The sequence below is a fragment of the Anser cygnoides genome, chromosome 1 (genome assembly GCF_040182565.1).
Source record: "Anser cygnoides isolate HZ-2024a breed goose chromosome 1, Taihu_goose_T2T_genome, whole genome shotgun sequence".
Taxonomy (NCBI): domain Eukaryota; kingdom Metazoa; phylum Chordata; class Aves; order Anseriformes; family Anatidae; genus Anser; species Anser cygnoides.
The window spans coordinates 211,331,262-211,351,533 of NC_089873.1; the positions used below are offsets into that span (position 1 = coordinate 211,331,262).

General features: G+C 55.8%; 1 protein-coding gene across 2 annotated transcripts in view; it reads left to right on the top strand.

Moving 5' to 3' along the window:
* CHRDL2 (chordin like 2) overlaps window positions 1–13,962 on the top strand; it is a 28,157-nt gene extending 14,195 nt beyond the window's left edge. For both annotated transcript variants that reach the window (XM_048048049.2, XM_048048050.2), the window contains exons 6-11: window positions 1,033–1,088; window positions 2,386–2,554; window positions 3,488–3,682; window positions 6,409–6,591; window positions 11,022–11,114; window positions 12,752–13,962. In XM_048048049.2, coding sequence (XP_047904006.1) covers window positions 1,033–1,088; window positions 2,386–2,554; window positions 3,488–3,682; window positions 6,409–6,591; window positions 11,022–11,114; window positions 12,752–12,831 — 776 coding nt within the window. In that variant the 3' untranslated portion in view covers window positions 12,832–13,962. The remainder of the gene's footprint in view (window positions 1–1,032; window positions 1,089–2,385; window positions 2,555–3,487; window positions 3,683–6,408; window positions 6,592–11,021; window positions 11,115–12,751) is intronic.
* The last annotated feature ends 6,310 nt before the right edge of the window (window positions 13,963–20,272 follow it).

The window sequence follows — 20,272 nt, forward strand, 5'->3', positions numbered from 1 at the left end:
ATACAGCTTAGCCTTCACTCTCACAGCTCTCCAAGGAAAAGTCACGAATCTCCTGCTGTTTCCACTAACTCATTTAATGCCAGAAATATATATCTGAAGCTGGAAGGCAATGGTGACCCCCTGGCCATGGACACAGAGTGACCTGGGGGTGCCTCCTACAAGCTCTCCCCTTTTGCAACCTGTAGCCCCAACCCCTAAATTTTTTTTAGTTGTTAGGGTTGCTGGCTGCTGCTGAACAGTCGGCAGAAAACTGGGCTGGGTTTGCCTCCCTGCACTGTGCTGGGCTGACTCTATGGTAAAACAAAAGTCGCTGGGTTTTGCAGAATCGCAGACTCTCAGGGCTGGGGTGATGTATTTAAGACTGTTTAATGACCTCATGAAAAAGACAGACGTTTTAAAATATTTTGGTGGCATCTGTATGGCCTTGTTGACCTCACCAGCAGCAAAGAGATTGCTCCGAAAGGAGGGGGGATGTTTTGCTCTGGCACAGGCAGCTTTTCAGAAGAGCCCAGGTCCCACAGAAAGCCCTAGGTGAGGTCCAGACAGTGCAACCAGTGTGCACATTGGGAAGACTGGAGTTTGGTCCAGGTTGGGTTGGTTGTGGGACACCAAGCAAACCGCGTTTACGGAGCTGTGGGCACCACCCGAGCTTCCCTTGCAGTTGGTGCCATCTGCTCAGTGTTTCATGAGGAATGTCTTTGAATCTCTTTTTAATGCCAGATCATCCCCATCACCTCGTACTCTACCTCTGGGGTATTTCCATGCCACCTAATTTCAGAAGGCTACAAGGCCAAGTCTTTTTCGGAGCTGAGCTCTCATTAACAGTCAGTGGGGATAAAAGGGTTTTGGCGTGTGACATAGAGAAGCCATTTGCTTTGAATGTTGTGAATTGCATATTCAAAGCTCCTCTCACCCCAGAGCTCTCAGGGGTCCAGCACCCTGCGGTGAGCTGCTTTTAGTCGGCTGGACCCCAGAGAACAAACCCTCATCCAGCCCTGCTGCATTTCACTGGACAATGTTGTTTCCTTGCAGACGGCTCATACGAGAAGTCCGCGGAAGAGGAACCCCTGCAGTTAAACAGAGGTGTTGTACGTGACCTTTGCATTTTCAAACTCAGAGCATTGCTTCTAACACATTCCCATTATACAGCTCAAACAAAGCTGCTTGCCCTTGGCCATAGTATTCTACAAAGAAAAAAAAAAAAACAGCCCATAGTAGCTCTACAAGGGTGGCCAGTTCCTTGGGCAGCAGAACCACTGACACTTGCTTTGCAGTTGAGTCGTGCTTGGGTGACTTTAGGTGAGGGCTATCAGCACGGGCTGAGACCTGAGAGCACCAGGTGAGGACTCTTGGCTTCTCTGGAGCATCTCTGATGTCTTTGAAAGAGCAAAAGTCCTGCGGGAACTGGAAATCTTCAGCACTTCTCCTCTTCCTTGGCCAGTGGGTTCAAAGAGTTGAGAACAGAGAAGATTCAGAGGTGACCAACAGCCAGATATGACCCTTGCCCATGGAGTCAGGTGGCCCAAATCTCTCTTTGGGGGATTTTGCTCCAGATGTTGTTTTTTTCTCTTCCCCCTGGGCTCAGGGGTGTTTGCCCCTGGATGGAGCTCCCCCAGAGCAGCCAGCACTGGAGCTGGCCACAAGCGTTTCTTCCCCAGGCTGTTTGTATCAGCAGCCCCAGCAAGGAAAAAGTGACTCCCTGGCTGCCGAGGGTTGATTCAGGGTGACATTTCGGAGCTGGGCAGCCCACGCCAGGTCTGTGGGATTAGGTCACTTACAGCTCCTGGCCCTTCCCTTTTCCATACTGCTGGGTGAACTGCCAGCATCACACCTCCACCACCTATAAAACCTCCAAAATAGACACAAGGGGACCCTTTGTGCTGCGTGTCTTGTCCCAGCGTTTTGCTCTTGGAAGCCTGGGATGTTCCAGGGGTTTTGCTCCTGCTGGCTGGCAGCTCCTCACCAGTGTTTGTGGTGCCAGCCAGGTGAGAGGGCAGGATACAGCCCGTCCTCACCTCGCTGATCCTGGGTAGGTCGTGCTGATGCCAATCCTCAGCTGTCCAGCGAGTGCCTAGAATAGCCCAGCACATTTCCCTGCCTGTGTTAGGACCCCAGATGTCTCCCTGAGGGTGCTGTGTTGGGCTTGGGGTGCTGCCCCGATGAGGGAGGTGACCCACATGCAGCCTAGGAGGTCACTAGCGTGGGACATTGGCACAAACTGCTCAGGACCCTTTAGATGGCAGGCACTGAGATGGCTCCGGGGTCGTTGCTCATCCCTGCAGTCCCTGAACCTTCCCATCCTGGTGGAGAGCATGCAGGACGCTGTGTGCCTTTCTCCAGCACTGCCTGGGTCTGAGTCCCCCTGTTTTCTCTGACTGTTCCCAGAGGCACTCGCAAGACCAGTGTTCGGGGGAAGCGATGGGCAGGAAGCCCCTCGGAGCCACCGCGTCCACCGTTCTCAGCTCCTCCCTGGAGTTCATTCCCAGGAGCTTCAAACCCAAGGGGGGAGGTGGCACCACCGTCAAGATCGTCTTGAAGGAGAAGCACAAGAAAGGTAAGGGATGGAGGGGCCAGGTGCTCTGTACATTGCCGGAGTTGGCTTCTCCAGGACTCGGGACCCCAGGGAAGCTGTTTCAGCAGCAGGTTTCCACCACTGACTATCACCTCCCTCTCCTCCACAACCAGCCTCACCCAGCTATCTCAGCCATGGTGGCCCAGACCCTGGGCCCACAACCCTTTGTCTGGATGAATCCCCCAACCACAGGACTGGGAGAAGGTCGGTTCTTGGGGTGTTTTGGAGACCTTGGGACCTGGGAAGGGAGGTGGTCAGCTGGAAGACCTCACGTGGTCCTTCCAGGCCCCCCTGATGCAGAAGGACAGGGGGGTCCTCCTTGCACCTACCTTCAATGTGGTGGGTCTGTCCTGGGGCCATTGTTGTCCCCCTGGAGGGGAGAGCAGAAAGGCAAGACGGGGAGGCAACCGCATGGAGACAAAGGGGAGAAGACAGGGTCCCTTCTCCCCCTGGGGGCTCTCCAACCACTGTGCCTCCAGAAGGGCTCTTTCCAACCCTTGGAGATGAAGCCCTGGAGGAAAGCTTTGGGACCTCCAAAAATTTGCATGGAAAAGTCAGCAGGTGGCACTCTTTGCTGTGCTTGCTGCTGGCGATGGCCTTGGAGGGACCCTGGCCTCACAGAAGCCAGGAGACAGGTGAGGTCCTGCCTACAGCCGCCCCTCATCTCCCCCGGGGTGCTCGGCCCCAGCAGCCTCCACCTCCTGGAGCCTCGTCCCCTGGTCCTGGGGCACCTCCTGGTTGGGGTGGCTGCAATGTCCCCGCGCCCACTGTGCCCGCTGCACGCGGGTGTGCTGCTGGTGGGCACGAACATTTGGGAGGTTGTGAAACGTGGCGAGCTCCAGCAGACCTCGGGCGTGCCAAGAGGGGGAGGATTTACTTCCACGGGCGTCAGGCTCTTCTCTCTGTCTCCTCCAGCTTGTGTTTACAACGGGAAGACCTACTCCCACGGCGAAGTGTGGCACCCCGTCTTCCGGCTCTACGGCCTCCTGCCCTGCATCCTGTGCACTTGCAGGGACGGCGTCCAGGACTGCCAGAAGATCTCGTGCCCCAAGGAGTATCCCTGTGACTATCCCGAGAAAGTGGACGGGAAATGCTGTAAAATATGTCCAGGTACGTGGAATCCCACCTGCTCCTGCTGCCGTCTTCTGTTTCCTTCCTGTAGCTGTGGTTGAAAGCCCTGGGCGTGGAGGTGGGGAGGGTTTCACGTCACTGGAGGCTTGAATTCATGCTGGGTGAGCAGGTTCGGCAGGGCAAGCACTGAAATAAGGGCTGTCCTGTCCTGGAGGACTGCCCCAAGGTGAGGGAACTGCACTGATCCCAAAAGGTCGCGTGCGTTGGGTGGCTGTAGTCTGCAGAAAGACGCCTGAAGATGTGCATGCTAGCAGTCTTCAGACAGGTAGATGGTGCCCCAGGCCTCCAGCTGGGACACGAAGTCACGGGATTAAACTGTGGCAGCTGAAAAAATGCAGGTTGGAAATTAGAAGGAGATTCTCCAGGTACGGGGTGTCTGTGGCACCCGTGGTTTGGTCTGAGTTGGGGTTAAATTCTCCATCCCTGGAAGGAACGGGTTACACACAGCTGTTGGGGTGTACCAGGTGGGACCAGGCTGGTTGGGGCACGGTGAAGAGGACCTCTTTCTTTCATATTCAATGGGTTTTGGGTCTCTCAGGGTCTTCTGGGTCTTTGGAAAGCAGTTCACCTGCAAGCACAGACCTGGAAAAGATAGATCAGGGCATCAGATCTTCTCCTGCTCCCACTGGAGAATGTTTTCTAGGTTATCCCTCTCCATTCTATGATTCAGCATTGGATGTTTAGATGATGGACCACCCACGGCTTCCCTAGAGAGGCTAGAGAGACCTGAGCCTCCCTGAGCCTGATTTCAGATGCAGCAATTGCTGGGTCGTCTTTGATGAGCTCCTTCAGGGTGGTTTCATGGAGGGGTCTCGCCAGGGAGAGCAAGCAAAGGACGTTATCACATTAAGGAATGGGGGCAAACAGGCTGCAAAATAATTTCAGCTGGGATTTTTAAGGTTTTCCTTCTGCCAAGCAGGGAGGTGCTGGGACGGCCTCCCCTGGGGAGCGAAGGGCAGAAGCTCAGCTTGTTTTAATAAGGTTTGTGATATGTTTATGAGCAGGATTTATGACGTGGTGCCTGGTGGGAATGGGATGTGATGACTGAGCAGAGCCCTTCCAGTCTTGCATTCCCATTATAGCAGGTCTCTCCGGTTTAAAGTCTACAGCTTTCTCTGCTGGGATCGTCTGCTCTTCAGTCTTCATTTATTTCCAGTTAAACACTCTGACCCAGCCAAAACGATTTTTTTTCTTGCTTTCCAGTACTCACAGATAGCAATCACACACACACACCCCCCGCTCAGCCAAGTTACATGCTTGTCCCTTGCTTCACTGCACGGCGGTTTCGCCCGTCTTCTAATTCCAGGCACTTTCCATGACTGTCCTCCTCGTGCTCCTTTGTACGCGGGAGCTTGGAGAGAAACACCGACCGCTTTCTGTTTGCAAAAGGGGAATTGCTGCGATGCACTGGGCAAACCATCACCGCTACTGGGGAGAAAGCTAGCAGCCAGGACACCTCGGTCTTTATTCCTCCTCCTCGACGTGCTGCACGCCGTTGGCCATCGAGTGGCTCTGGTGTGAAGCTCCGAGGTTGTTAAACACCTCTTGTACCTGCGAGAGCGTTTGGATCCTTACCACTAGTGGATGTGGGGCTGCCTCGAGCCACGCAGCAAGCAGCCCTGGAGGGGGAGAGGTTTGGTGGTCTGGGATGGAGACCCTGCACCCAAAAGCCGTGGTTGTCCCGCTTCGGGTCACGCTGAGGCTGCAGGGTTGAACTCTTATCTTCTTTTTGCTGAAAAAGTCCCGCTTTGCGTCCCGTTAAATTGGGATTTCCATCCCCTCTCCCCTGGTGTATGCGAGGAGCGGCTCAGGACCACCCCAGAAAGCGTGGGGAGAGCAGAATCGGGCCTAAAATAACCGTCCTACTAAAATAAACCCCACGCGTCTATTTATAGCCAAACTTTCTTTCGAGTAGTGTGAAAAGCTTCAGCATCCAAAATGACTGGGAGAACAAGGCTAAATTCAGCTGAGCCGAGCTCCTCTGCGTTCCAAGGACCACAACCAAAGGCAATAAATCTCCTTCCAAAACCATGGGGGATTCTTAATTGCTCCAGAAGCAACAACAACAAGAAAATTAGCGGCTCTTCTTCACCGGGGGTGTTGAAGAAATCCCCCTTGGGGTCCCGGTGGTGGTCTCCGGGGCCGAAGGAGCTCAGCGTGGGCACGGGGAGGGGGCTGGGGCTGGGGCTGAGCCCACCCGCGGGGCTGGGACGGGCGCTGTGCCCAGGCAGCCCAGCCGCAGCCCTGGCTCCCGTGCTGCGGGCTCGTCCCTCTCTGCTTCGCTGACGTTGCTTCTCCGGGATGGGAGCGAGACGGGGAGCGGGGAACCCAGCCTGGGCTGCGCCGTGTGGCGACGGCACCGAGCTCTCCACGGTGGGTTTGGGGGATCCAGGCAGAGCAAAGCACCCTGCCCCGTCCCTGCTGGTGTAGAGGCTGCCAAAACCAAGGGGAATATTGGGGTGAGCAGGTCTACGGACCCTTTATCAATGTCGCCCTTCGCTTCCAGTCCTGGTGCAGGTGCTCTGGGGCTGCCAGGATCCCAACCCAGCTCTGAGCCATCTCCCAGCTCTGGGGAGCAAGGCTGCGTCCCACACCATCAGACACAGCAAGGTGCCACCTCTGGGCGCTGAGATGGCCTCTTCCAACCTCCTTCCTGCCCCTCTGCATGGCCCTATTTAATAAACTCTGCTCTTCTTTGTCCCCAGAAACCAGAGTCAAACCCACCGATGAAATCGTCACCGCCCAATGCGGCAAGAACCCCAACCGCGTCCTGGTGTACATGTTTGTGCCACCGAGCTCCGAGACCTCCAAGGAGGTCCTGAGGACAATCGCAATCGAGAAGGAGCCCTCTGAAGAGGTGGAAATCTATAACTGGAAGCTGATTAAAGGTGAGTCCCGTAACAAAACCAGCCAGCAATGGCGAAAGTGCGTGCAGAAATGTGGTGCTTTCCAAGCTTTGTTCAACTTTTCAGGCTTTTTCGAGTGGTGCTCCAGACCTCGTGTAGTGAGTCGAAACCTGCTGACAGCAGGCTGGCGTTTCTAACTCTCCCTTTCACACTCTCTTGCTGTCATTGCATGCAGACCAGGGCTTGGAAACCACTCTTGGTCCCAGTGTACCCAGTGGCACGCTGTAACACTACCCGGAGGCACAGCACGTGGGCAAACAAGGCGGGGGCTGTGGGGCCGTTCCTCAAAACCTGCCTGCTTCCATGCCAAACACACATGGAAAACAAACAAGCCAAAAAACTCTGGTCACTCTGTAGTTTTCGCTTTTGCTCTTTCTTTTTCCCGGTCCTCCTACTGCTGGGAACAAAGCTTGTAGGGCTTCCACAAAATGCATGCAGGGACGATGAGTTTCCCCAGCCTGCTTTTGGGACAGGTGGATTTGGACCCTTTGGTTGGTGTGTCCTCCAGTAGTCAGAGCAGAGCACATCATCTGTGAAGTGACACCGATCTCCCCACACATCCAGCTGTGCAACACCCTCATGGACCAGAGGAGCCTGTCTCCACCCAAAATGCTTGGTCCAGTAGACATTTGTGTTTGGTTTCTGGGTGCCCAAAGCAAGACCCAACCCTGAGCCTCCATCGGACGTACTCTACCCCTTGCAAAACCTCGGGCACTCGAGGTCGGTTGCGCCCTACCTATGGATACAGCACCCCTTGGTCCATGGAGCTGGGTGTCTCGTGGACCTCTGTGAGCAGATATTTTGATCTCCTGGGTGTGTTCTTGTCTCACCTCTCTCCCAGAAGAGTCCTCAGCCCTCCAGGGGCTGGTCTCCCAGCCGCCTAGGATGGGTGCATGGGCGCACGTGGGTAGCAGTCAGAGAAATCGCCTCCAGAGATGGAGCCGTGGCCGTCACCATGTTTCCATCCTCCCCCTGCCATCCTCCGTCCTGCACGGTGCCCCTCTCCCCGTTCCCCCCCCCCACCGCGGCGAAGCCTCCCTCACAATGGCACCTTGTAGCTGGAGGACAGCTCTGAGCCTGCACTGTCTGGGCCCCACCGTTTCCTCTCCTCGCTGCTTGGCAGAGGTCACCACCCAAACCTTCTTGCCACCTTCCGAGGCCAAAAGCTTCGCGTCTGCACGGAGCTCCCGAGCCCTGCCAGCCAAGGACAGGGGAGGCCCTTGTCCCCGAGGCCAACACAGCTCTTTTGCTTGGCAGAGGGAAGTGTTACTATTGGGAAAGAGCATGAGCTCAGTCACTTATGGATTCCACCTCTCCATGGTCCATCACTCTACCAACAGAGCAGCGTGTGTGGAGAAAAGAGCCTGCAAGGCACGCCTGGAGCCCGTCCATCTGCCTTTGTACGGGCTCACCAAACCTACGTGGCCTCCTCCATTCCTGTGCTGGGACGGTGCCTCCACGGGGCAGGACTCAGCAGGAGAAGCTGGCAGCAACGTCCAGCCCAAAGCTTTGCCCAGCTTGCACGGGTCACGGTGGGGGCTTCCCCGTGTTTTTAGGGGTCTGGATGGCTTGGGGGTTTTGAAACTTGACTTTCTGATGTTTTGGAGAAGGAATTAAAAGGAGAAGACAAAAAAGGAATGGATGGGATCGGCACAGTTCAGAGGCTCTGTCGTCTGCTGCCTTGTGGATGCCTGGGCTATACGAGGAGGTGCAAAACCCCAGGACCTCTTTCCTGGGTTTACCCTGCCAGGCTGTGCATTAGACAGTGCCCAAAAGATTCCTTTCTATCCTAAAACCCTGCAGCTCCAGGACCACCAGCGATCTCCTCTGTTTCACCACTCCGGTGTGCCCTCACGCCTGGGCTGGAGAGGACCTGTGGCATCCGGACCAGCCACCCCTGTGCACTTCTGGCGTGAGCTTGAAGGTCTCCTGCCACGGAAACTCTGGGGTCCAGAGCCATAAACTCTTTCTGCAGGGAAATCTTTTCCCGACACGCAGCCTCCCTGCAGCTCAAGCTCTTCCCATTCGCTCTGCGTTGGGTAAGAAGCAGACTCCTTTCCCCTGATGCATTTGAAGATGCCATCAGCTCCTGCCTGTGTCCTCTCTTACACAGCTCCAGTTTTTTCAGTCTTCCCTTGATGTCAGCAGTTTCTGGTCCTTTGGTCCTTCCCATAGCTCTGCTCCAGGCTCCCTCTGTGTCTTTCTGAAGTGCAGAGCCTGAAACAGAGTGCAGGGCTCTGAGCAAAGGTCTCCCCTCTGCGTCCTGCTGGGGTGGGTCTCACACAAGCGCACCCACGTCTCCATCCACCTGCTGATGCTCTCGGGTCCCTGGGGACATTTCGGAGGTCTGTAGTGCACGGACATGGCTTGTATCAGCACAGTTTGGGTGTAGCAAGACGTTTGCCTACCAGGCATCGCAGCTCCCTCAAGCAGATCACTTTATTTACCATTTTCTCTGGCTCAGCCACGGGTTTCCTGTTTGCCTCCAGCACATGGGCGAGGACGCTGCCTGGTGTTTCTCTAAGGCCGATCCCTTGAGAACCCCGTAGAAATACCCACTTTGTTCATGGCTTAGCAAGTCCTGACACCAGTTTCCTGAGACTTCCCTCCCAGCCTGGCACGGCGTGCCACGTTTCTGCAGTCACGGTGGTCCCCACGTGGCCAGCAGAGAGGCATCAACAACTTGTCCCGTCCACGCATTGTAGGATGGGCAGAACACCTCTGTTGAAGAGCCTGTCTCTCCCCTGCATCTCCGAAATTAGCAAGGATGGATTTCTGCCTCGGAGATGGTCCGGTCATTCATTCATTCCTTGCGCTCCCTGATACTGGGATCTATCTGGGTTTGGTCCTGAGGCAGGACGTAGAGCACCAAGAAGGGCGGCGAGTGCCGGACAGCCCCAGCGCCTCTCTCCATCTCATCCCCCATGAGCCAGGGTCTTTGGACGGCTTCTGCTGGCTGCGAAATGGCACCGTCCAGCCGTCACCACCCCAAATGCTCTCGTTCTTCACCGGCTCCATCCCGTGCTGGCTTTTCCACGGGCGGTGGGCTATTCTTATCCGCGCCGCCTCGCGCTCTCCGTGCAAGTGCTGGCTCCACGTCCGCATTCCTCCGCAGCTCCCCAGCTCCTGGCGTTTGTCAGCAGTGACCATCCAGCGGCCGAAGGTCTCAGCCAGCTCTCCGGGGGCTCTCGGGTGAAAATTATCTAGGTCGGTTGATTAAAAGATGTTTATCTCTTGCGGCTTTTGTTTAAAATAGGCTCCTGGTTACTAATGTACTGGAAAGTGCTTCATCAGCCACGGGGGCTACAAGCACACCCTCCTGCTCCTTTCTAAGTATAGACCAGGAGGATTTATTGAACACTTGTGCCTTCCTTGCGTCATTAACAGTTTTATTATCCCCATCCAGTATCTTCTTTTGTTACTGGTAGGACTTCTTTTCCTGACCCACTCGAAGGACTTATTAATAGTCCAACCAGCCACATATTTCTCCTGCTGTACTTAACTTCCTGTACTAATTTTCCACAGCCCACAACATCTCGTTTATACACATCGCTCGTCGGTTCCCAGTCGTTACATACCCTTTCCATGTGTAATTGCTGCTGGGAAGAGGGAAGGTCTCTTACCCAAACAAGGGGACCACGCCGCCCCCGACACCGGCGAGATGCTGGGTGCACGGGAAGAGGCTGGGCGAGACGCGGGGAAGGATGTGCCAGGCATACCTGCCCCCTTCGTCACGCCTGCAGGCGAAGAGGAATATCACGAGCCCTAATCCCACGGAAAGGTCGCTTCCGTTGCTAAATGCACGCTCTGGTTTCCTCGGGTCAGACCTCTGACTCAGGCACACCCCCCCCCCCAACGGGACGGTGCTGGCGCGGGCAGAACCATCCGTCTGCGCTGAGGTCAGTCCTGATTTCCTGTCCTGGAGGAATTTCAGGGCTGGGGGCAAAGGGATGGAAAATCCTTGGTGCGGGCTGCTTCGAGGATAGGGAAGCGCCCGGGGATGGAGAGGGCTCTGCGGTGCCCCCATGGGTAGGGGACTGGGGGAGAGCGAGCAGAGAGGAAGGGAACTGGGATCCTGTTGATCCCACCTTCATTTCCCTGGTGGTTTGGGGGAGATCAGAGCTTCTCCAGGGCGAGATATTTTCCAGAGCAACAAAGTCTTATTGGTTCCACCTGCTCCGTGGTGTCGTAACGCCGTGTTCCGATTCGGTGAGTAATCGCTGTTTGGAAATGAGATTGCTGCCAGCCCCGGGCTGGACATCCCGAACTCCCAGCAGGTTTCGGTGGCAGGACCCTGTTGCATCCCTGGTGCCTCTGTCCCTTGGCTGTGCCTCTCGGGAGGGTGAGATGAGCATCTCATCATCGATCCAAGCTGGTCCTTACTGTCTGACGCCCCGTGTTTCCCTCTGCAGGGATATTTCACTTGATCCAGACCAAGAAGATCAGCAAACAGGAATTCAAGCAAGAAGCGCAGAACTTCAGGCTGATCACCAGGACGAACGAAGGTAGAGAAAGAACCCCCCCCCCCCACACCCCGTCCCCCCTCCTGCCTGGCCCCAGCACCCCGAGCTCTGCTGACGTGCACTGGCCGTGCCGCCAAGGCTGCCCAAACGCCGGCACGGCGCGGGATCGAGCATCGGGGAGAAGATTTGTGCAAACCCAACGGGGCCAGGGCTGAGCTCCCTTCACACGCAGAGCCTGCACTCCTGGTCAGCGGTCACATTTTCACTTTATGGCATTGGAAAGGGCAGCCAGCTTTCTAAAAGTGGACGCACGCTTGTGAAATCCAAAGGCTACATCTCTCCAAAGCCCGTAAAACTGTTTGATTTTTTTATATCTAATCCATCTGGCATTACGGGGGAGAAAAAAAAAATGATGCAAAGGATTTGAAAGAAAACAAACTCTGAAATACCTTTAAAAAATCATTCTTGATGGTCTTGGATGTGCGTAAATGTTACAAAAAGCAGGAATGCCAGTGCACATGCCGAGAGTGCCTGTACAGAGCAAAACTGCCGTGTTATTTCCCGCTGGCTGCCTTTTCTCCTGGGCTGGATTAGAGTTTAATGGGTCAGGCTGGGATCGAGCCCACTCCCGCATTGCTCAGCATCCATGGGCTGGGGTCTTGGGTCGAACCAGCACACCCGGTGCCTCTGGTTGGGGCAGGTGGGGATTTATTTTCACCTCCCACCCATTTGCGACAACACCTCTCGGCCAAGCCCTGGGGGATTTTCAAGCCCCCGCTCCCAGGTTGGGCTTCGCACCAGGATGGGGTCTCTGGCACGTGCCTCAGTTTCCCGTGATGAATAACCCTGTTGGGAAACCATCCCTCTGCTGCCACCGCAGATTCTCGGAAAGCACTGGCCGGGGATTTCTCCACCACAGGAGGTTCATTCAGGCAGAAAATATGCCCCCGGGGATGACTATGTTTGGGCTGCGTAATCCTCGCTGGGATTACGTGGGGGCGACCACCTGGAGGGGATGCAAAGAAGGCTCTGAGCCTCCTCCAGCATCTCTGGGGTTGGGGGGGGGGGGGTACATGGGAATGCTGGGGTTTAGGGGGAGCGAGGAGAGGGGCTGGGGGCTTGGTGCCCCTTTTTGGGGGGATGCGTTTGCTTTGCAGGTAGTTTGCAGCCCACTGGTGGTGCTGAGGGGCGACCTGGGGGTTTCTCCTCCTTTTTCAGCTGCATCTTCCCCACTGCAGGTCATTGCAAAGTCCTGCACGAAGAGCTAAGGCTGGGCTGGCATCAGAAAAACGAGTGTAAATGTGTTTTTTTTTTTTTGAGCAATACCCCAAAGAAATGGGGCTGACAGCTATTGCCCCGTGCCAGCAAGGGGGGCAGAGAAGCACACCCACCCATGGTCCACAAATCATGAATTTTGGCTTCCTGAAGAAGAGTCAGAGGACAAACAAAACCCTTCTCTCCCTGAAATAAAGGGGCTCACCCTAACCCCGGCCATGCTGGGGGGGCCGTTCACCTGCTGCAGTAACTGGCCATGAGTTGGATCTAGCCCGCTGCGCTCCAGCTAAAACACGTGCGGAGGAGGAAGAGGGTGTTGTCCCCATTTCAGAAGGTGCTGCTTTTCTTCTGAGAAAAGACCACCGAGGGTGGGTGCTAATGAGTGTCCTTCTCTTCTCATCCAGGTCACTGGAACATCTTCCGAGCCCAGACGTCAGAGCTGACGATGACAGAGAGTCCAGAGAAAGAAACAAAGAACTTGTAAAAGAGAAACTTTAACCTAGCTATTGATTTATCTACACCCACACACACATACACACCTACCCATATATACGAAAAAAACTCGCATTATTAAATAGACTGGCACAGCAATAAGAGGTACACTAGTGTAAATGACAGCAACTCCAGCAGAGGAACCGAACCCAACCGATGCCACCACGTCCGCGCCGAAGCCCGGCCACCGCTATGGACGTGTCACCCCTTGGCGTGCTCCAGGGGAGAGCAGACACGGCCATCGCCATCCCCTGCTGCCAAAAGCGCTGGGTGTGCAGCGGGAGAGGCAGCAGAGGGAGGCCTGGTGCAATGTGAAGAGAGGAGGAATTGCTGAGGAGCATCGGGAGCTAGCAGCCAAGCAGGAGAAGACCCTGCTCGGTACCACTGCCGGCGTAAGGGTGACCTGCAAGGAGAGAAAAAACCTCCCTGCCTCCTTTCTTGGAGGCCCTGTGAGCTGCAAAGGGTTTCTTTGGTTGAATATCCTCCACAGGGTAGTTTCTGAAAAGTCTTTTCTCCTCTTTTTTAGATGGGAGAATTTTGGGGGGCACTTTCCCTTCTTTGCAGGTCATGCAGCAACGCGATTTTTGGGAGGACGTGCCTGCTGGCACCAGCGACACCGTGGAGAAGAGTCAGGGTCCTGGGATGGTGACACAAATTCAAGGCCAACAGCAGCACAGCTGCTGCTCGTGGTGCCAGTGGGGGACGGGGGCGATGCCACCCGCCCGCTGGTGCCGCCCCCCTCTGTCCCCTGTCCCCTCTCGCCGCAGCAGCCTGCAAGGATGTAAGCTTAACTGGCTCCGAGACCCCGAACACTGCACTAAGGTTGCTGCTACGCGTGTTATTATGCTATATATTTATATATATCCTACATACTATCTACTGGGCTGTATTCACAGGAGGGGCATCTCCCAAAGGGCCAACAGGACCATTGCTGTAGCGTGGGGAGGAGGGCGTGCAGCAGCGCTGCTCTCCCCCTGACTGGAAATAGCTTTGGGGGATTTTCAGGTTGTTTCGGTACATGTATTTATCCCTGGTTTCTTGTCTTATTCCGTTTTGATAAATCTATTTATTTGGAGATCCAGAGCTGTCGGATAAATCTGATTAAAGCGTCTTTTTGATTCACCCTCCTGTGCCGGCTCTCCTTTCCCTGCAGCCATGAGAGTCTCTCCTAAATCCGTGTTTTGGCAGGAGGGGGTGCAAGGGGTAGCCAAGTGGCCCCGATCTTGCACGTCATGGTCCCCTCTCCCTGGGGCACAGCAGGCTTTGGGGGCCCTGCTTTGGCCACCTGGATTTGGGGAGCAGCTTTGCAGACCCCCTCACCCAGCAGCTGTGGTATCATCTGGGGCATCACCCGGGGCATCATCCTGCCCCGAGGCAGCACTGACCCTGCTTGCTGATGGTCTGCACGTGGTTTGGGGCTGAGAATTGAGCTCAGGGCTGGCAGCGGGTGTGGGGGTCAAGCTGGAGGCAAGTTTGGGCCAGGAAACAGGAGGTTTTGGTGCGCTGGACTGGCGCCTAAGCGGCTAAGTGAGGGCAGGCGCTCGCTGCTGGAGAGGCGAGGCTCACATGGGGCTGTGAAAGGCTTGGCATGAGCAGCTCCCACCCTGGGGATGTCCGTGTCCTCCTCTTTGCTCTTCCTCATGCTCCCAAGGACCAGGGGTTGCTGCCACAGGCTTGGGACGTGGCTGGAAACCAGGTCTGTGCTCATTCAAAGGACGGAGGAGCATCGCTGGAGCATCACGGGGGCACAGGCAGGTAGCAAAGCGTTTCCAGCCCCAGCGAACACGCAGCAAGGAGCGACTGGGGAATGACCAGAGCAGCTGGGATCGCTGTGCGATCCAGGCGATGGGGCTGCTCTGGTTAAATTTACCCAGGAAAAGCCCCACGGCCCCAGCGCTGTGAGCTGGGGGTGTCCCCTGCCAAGGGAGAGGCACGAAGGCACCGACTCGCTCAGCGCTGCCAGGGGAGGATGCTGCCAGCCCCCAGGCACAGCCCGACCCCTCGCTCGTCAGCCTAATTAACTCATGCTTGCATGCTCTAATTGAAGCCCAGCTGAGGCCCAATTTATGCTCATTTACCAGAACTGGACATTGGAAATGAGGCTGCTCAGTTGGGTTTCCTGGAGCGGCCTCATTCCTGGGGGAAAACCAGCACAAAGCCCACTGGATGAGATTTCCTACAGCCGTCTGTACGGGACCAGGACAGCGCAGGGTGCTGAGCCCACAAACGGCAGGAGGCCTCCGGGGTGCAGATCAGCTACAGAGCCTCACTGCTGTCCCTGGATGGGGATACCCAGAGCACGGTGTGTTGTATTTATTTTAAAAGGCACCGCACGTTTAGAGTGTCCATGGAGCTGCACCATCCTGGTCAGCGCCACAATGCCCTGGATCCCTGGAAAGCTTTGCCTTGGATAGGGAGATGGAGAGAGTAAGGGCTGAGCAGCAAGGGATGTCCTTGGAGAGGTTTCATGGAGATGCACGATGATGGAGACGCATGACGATGGAGACGTAAGGTGATGGAGACACACAATGATGGAGACACACAATGATGGAGACGCACAACGATGGAGATGCACAACGATGGAGATGCACAACGATGGAGATGCACAACGATGAAGATGCAAGATGATGGAGACACAAGATGGACTGGGTGTGCTCCGTTCTTGCTGCTGCTGTTGTCCTTGCACTGAACTCATTCCTAGCAAGCAGGGCTTGGTGCCGTGCGTACCCACCATGAAAGGAGGACCCAGAAAGCTCCAGAGATGCCATTTGCATGGTGTGGCTGCGGATGTGACTGTCCCAGCCTCCCAGAGCTTTCCTGATCCCCCAGACCCATCGCATCCCCTGCCCTGGCTGTTCCCAACACCGTCCCATCTTCTCCACTGTCAGTTCTTCCCCTGCCATCAGGCATTTTGCCACTGCCAGCTCTCTGTTGATGTGGGTCAGGCTTTCTGCTGCTTTTTAGTTCTTCCTTTACTGCAGCCCTGCTTTGGGATGCTGTCATAAAGGCACCCCATAAATTTTATACAGAACGATAAAACATTTTCGTGTTGGCTCACTGTAGCAGCACAGACCAAAGGGGCGAACTCGAGGAGCCTGCAGCTGTGCTTGCCCAGCCCCACATCTTAGCTGCTGGCTCCTGGCAGGCTGGCCAGGGCCTCACCACCAGCATTTTGGTGCTTGGTTGGAGGAGCGATCCCGGAGCAGCTGGCTTTGCACTGCCCCAGGGCAGCTCAGGGGGCTGCTGCCCGAGGGATGGAGCCATGGCTGGCAGGGGACAGCTTCTCTCCACCCAAGGAGGCCCCAGAATGTCCCCTCTGCTTCCTGCGGTGAGGCAGAAAGGGCTTTTACCCAACTGAAGTGACCCTGAGCTAATGGGGGTCTGAGTGGTGGGCTCAGCTCTCCTTGCAGGTGATAGAGTGCACCTATGGGTTTCTTAGGAGGGTTCCTTATGCCCCATCCACCTGCCTTCTCCATCCACCTGCCCTTCCTTCATCCATCTACACTTCCCTATCCTTCCAGCCATTCCTCTCCATTCATCCTTCCTCATCCATCCACCCATCCTTCCACATCCATTCGCCCTTCCCCATTTGCCTGTCTCCATCCATCCATCCATCCATCTATTTCTCCATCCATCCATCCATCCATCCATCCATCCATCCATCCATCCATCCATCCATCCCTCCCTCCCTCCCTCCCTCCATCCCTCTAGCCCTCCATCCCTCCATCCCTCCATCCCTCCACCCATTCCTCCTTCCCCATCCATCCATCCATCCATCCATCCATCCATCCATCCATCCCCACCCACCCTTCCTTCCCCATCCGTTACCTTTCGGACCCTACGTCTTTTCTTTCCCCGCCATGACATGGGAGGGAGAAAACATCGGCATCACTTTGCTCCCCCCCAAACCAGTGCTGGAGACCTTCATTTCGCCCAGGACACACCTGACCCGATGCGACACCCCAGGAGAGCACTGGGGATGTGCACAAGGGCTGGTGACAGCCTCTGCACGCAGCGCTGCCTGGGGACGTGGCCGAGGAGGGGCTCAGGGGGGGGTCGAGGTGGGAGATCTCCTGCGAGGGTGTCGGTGACACGCCAGTCCCCGCGTGCCCTAATGACCGTGCCTCCCCGCGGGGGCATTGCTGGGGATTAACACTTTTAATTGGATCAGCAGCCACCGCTTCAAAGCCAACGTCTCGCAGCCGGTGGCGTCACCTCCCTGTCACCTCCCTCCTCCTCCTTGTGTCCCTTTGGCAGGACCCAGCCTGCCTCCACCCTGGGCCACCAAGAAAGGGGCTGAGTTTATGGCCGGGATTTCTGCAGGGGGGTTGTGCCTGTGCTGTGGTTTGGGGGTCCACAGGGGACATTTTCTGGGGATATGCCATGGGTCCCACCACCCTGACCGCGTGGTGTCCATGTCACCATGGCTTGGGGACCAAGGGGGTCGGGGATGTTCCTGGCATGCCCAGGAATGACTCAGGTTGGAAGGGACCTCAAAGCCCATCCAGTTCCAACCCCCTGCCATGGCAGGGATGTCACCCACTAGATCAGGTTGCCCAAGGCCTCGTCCAACCTGGCCTTGAACACCTCCAGGGATGGGGCATCCACAGCTTCTCCAGGCAACCTGTGCCAGTGCCTCACTACTGCATTTGGGTGTTTGCTGGGAGTTTTTTGCTCTCAGGACTTCAGACAACCTCTGTGCAGTGGCATCAAAGCCCTGCTGCTCCTCCAGCTCAGCGGTGCCAGCAGCGGGTGCGGTGTTTCTGCTCACACCAGTAGCTTTAGCCACACCAGCAAAGGTCCCAGCTGGCTCAGACCCCTTCTTGTGCCCGCTGGGTAAGTCAAGAGAAACGTGGTCTTGTTCCTCCTGGGGAAGGTGGGACAGGGCAGGGGACATCACGGAGGTCCTGGAGATCCCCATCCTTCCCAAAGAGCTCTGCAACCACAAGCTGAGGGTCCTCCTTGCTCATAGACGTGCAAGCACTGACATGGTTGCATGGTTTTCTTTTGCAGGACCCACATCTTCTGGCACTTATTCTGCAGGACCCACATCTCCTGGTGTTTCTTCCGCAGGACCCATATCTCCTGCTGGCCCTCCTGCGTCCCCTTCTCTCCTCTTACTGGGGTCTCTTGTGTGTGCAGTAGGAGATCACCTATGCCATGGCCAAAGGAACCTGAGCTGGGCCACCTTTGGTCACTGCAGGGCAAATCTGGGCACTGGGTCCAGTTGGGGGTCCCCAGTACCAGGCAGGCAGCACTGGGCTGGACCCATCCCCGCTGGAAGTTACCCCAAAAAAGCGTTCTGCTTCAGGCTGATTGAACAGGGACCGCCAGAAGCAGGGCGGCGGGGGGGGGGGGGGGGGCATCTCCATCCCTGGAGAAACTCAGACCCTGCCCGGAGGCAGCCCCGAGCAACCCGGTGTAAGGTCAGAGCTCGCCCTGCTTGGGGCTGGACCTCCTGGGGTCCCGTCCAGCCTGAATCACCCGGCGGCTCTGCGCTCCAGGGCCGATGGCAAGTCACCACCAGAAATCTTGGCTCTACCTCCGGGGTCTCGGGGTTCTTTTACGTCAGAGCCATGCTATTTCATGCTCTATTATCAGGTTAGTCAAAACACTTCTCTAAACTATATGTCTATATAATTGCCAGCTACGCTAACTTCCTTGGCTCCTGCTGTTTTCCATTGCATCGGGTTTTTCAGTCATGCAAAATCTCTACTTTCACCTTAATCTGCACGAAGCCCCCCTTCCCTGCCGGCGGCTCGGGGGCGGAGGGGAAGCCAAATCCTGCCTCCTGAGCCCGGTGTCACGATGCCCGCGGGGCTCTGACACCTCCAGGAGGGGTCGGGTGGGCTCGGTGCTGCTGCGAAAAGCCAACATGGGCCCCGCAGCGCTGGGGGAAGCTGGAATTTGGGCTCACAGGTGAAGCATCTCCCCGTGATCGGGGCCGTGCTATTCCCAGCTCACCTCCTCCCTCCCCAGAGGGATGGGATTTCTCCCGAGGCGGCTCTCCATAGGGCTTTCCTGGGTCAGAGCCCCTTGTGCCGTGCTGGGGGAGCGCTGTCCTCGTGGCCACGCTGCCCCATGCATCCCTTTCTCTTCCAGGGGTGAGGGATGGAGAAACCAGCAGTGTCCACGCTGTGCAGCCCACAGGCTGCTCTCCTGCCACCGCGAGCCCGTCTCTCTCCAGACTAAACAGTCCTAATATTTCCTGTCTCTTCTCGCATAGAAACGCGTCTGTAATCACTCCGTTCCCTGGTTTCTGCACCTTTTTGGATGCTGGAGAGGCTCAGGACATACCGAATCTGGGGAAACGAGATCACATTTCCTTGCCCCTGGCTCCGTCAAAGCCCGGCACCCCCAAACCTGGAGGCAAAAATCTCCCTGCCGAGGAGAGCTCTGCCAGCGCGTCGGGACATTGGAAAAAGCCCCCGGCTGCCTGCGGTGCCAGGAAGAGGGGTGAGGAGAGAGGGGTGATGAGAAAAACAGGGAAATCCTCAGAGAGCACGGCTGGCAGGGCTGGAGCCCAAGGAGGGATCGGAGAGGGAGGAAACGTGAGCAGCGAGGCCAGACCACATTGCAGGGGCCCTGTCCCAGCATCACGGGGCGGAGGCACCGCTGGTCCATCTGCTCCCAGCCCAGCAGGGCCACCAGGAGCAGGTGCCCAGGACCAGGTGGGGCAGCTCTGAGCATCGCCAAGGAGGGAGCTGCATCTCTATAGCTCTGTGTCTCAGTAACTCTGCATCTGTATACCTCTGTATCTCCGTACCTCTATATCTCTATAATATATCTCTATAATTCTGCATCTTCTTGTCTCCTTATCTCCATATCTCTGTAACTCTATATCTCTATAATTCTGTATCTCTGTATCTTTATATCTCTATTTCACTATATCTCTGTACCTCTGTATCTCTATATCTCAGTAACTCTGTATCTCTGTATCTTTGTATCTCTCTATCTCCGTCTCCGTCTATCTCTCTGCCCCTATGCCCCTACACCTCTATATCTCTATACCTTTATATCTCTGTATGTGTGCCTCTCTATCTCTCTGCCTCTCTATCTCTATGCCTCTATATCTCTGTATCTATTTCTATGCCTCTATATCTATCTCTATGCTTCTATACCTCCATACCTCTATAACTCTCTACCTCTATATTTCTATGCCTCTATACCACTATCTCTCTATACCTCTATATCTACATGTATGCCTCTATATCTCTGTATCTCTAGGCCTCTATATCTCTATACCTCTATGCCTCTATACCTCTGTATTTTACACCTCTCTCTCTCTCTACCTCTATATCTCTACACCTCTATATCTCCCTGCCTCCATATCTCTATGCCTATATATCTCTATAGCTCTATACGCCTATATCTCTATGCCTCTATATCTCCATATCAGACTCCTCCTCTCCCCTCTGTGCCCTGTGCATGAG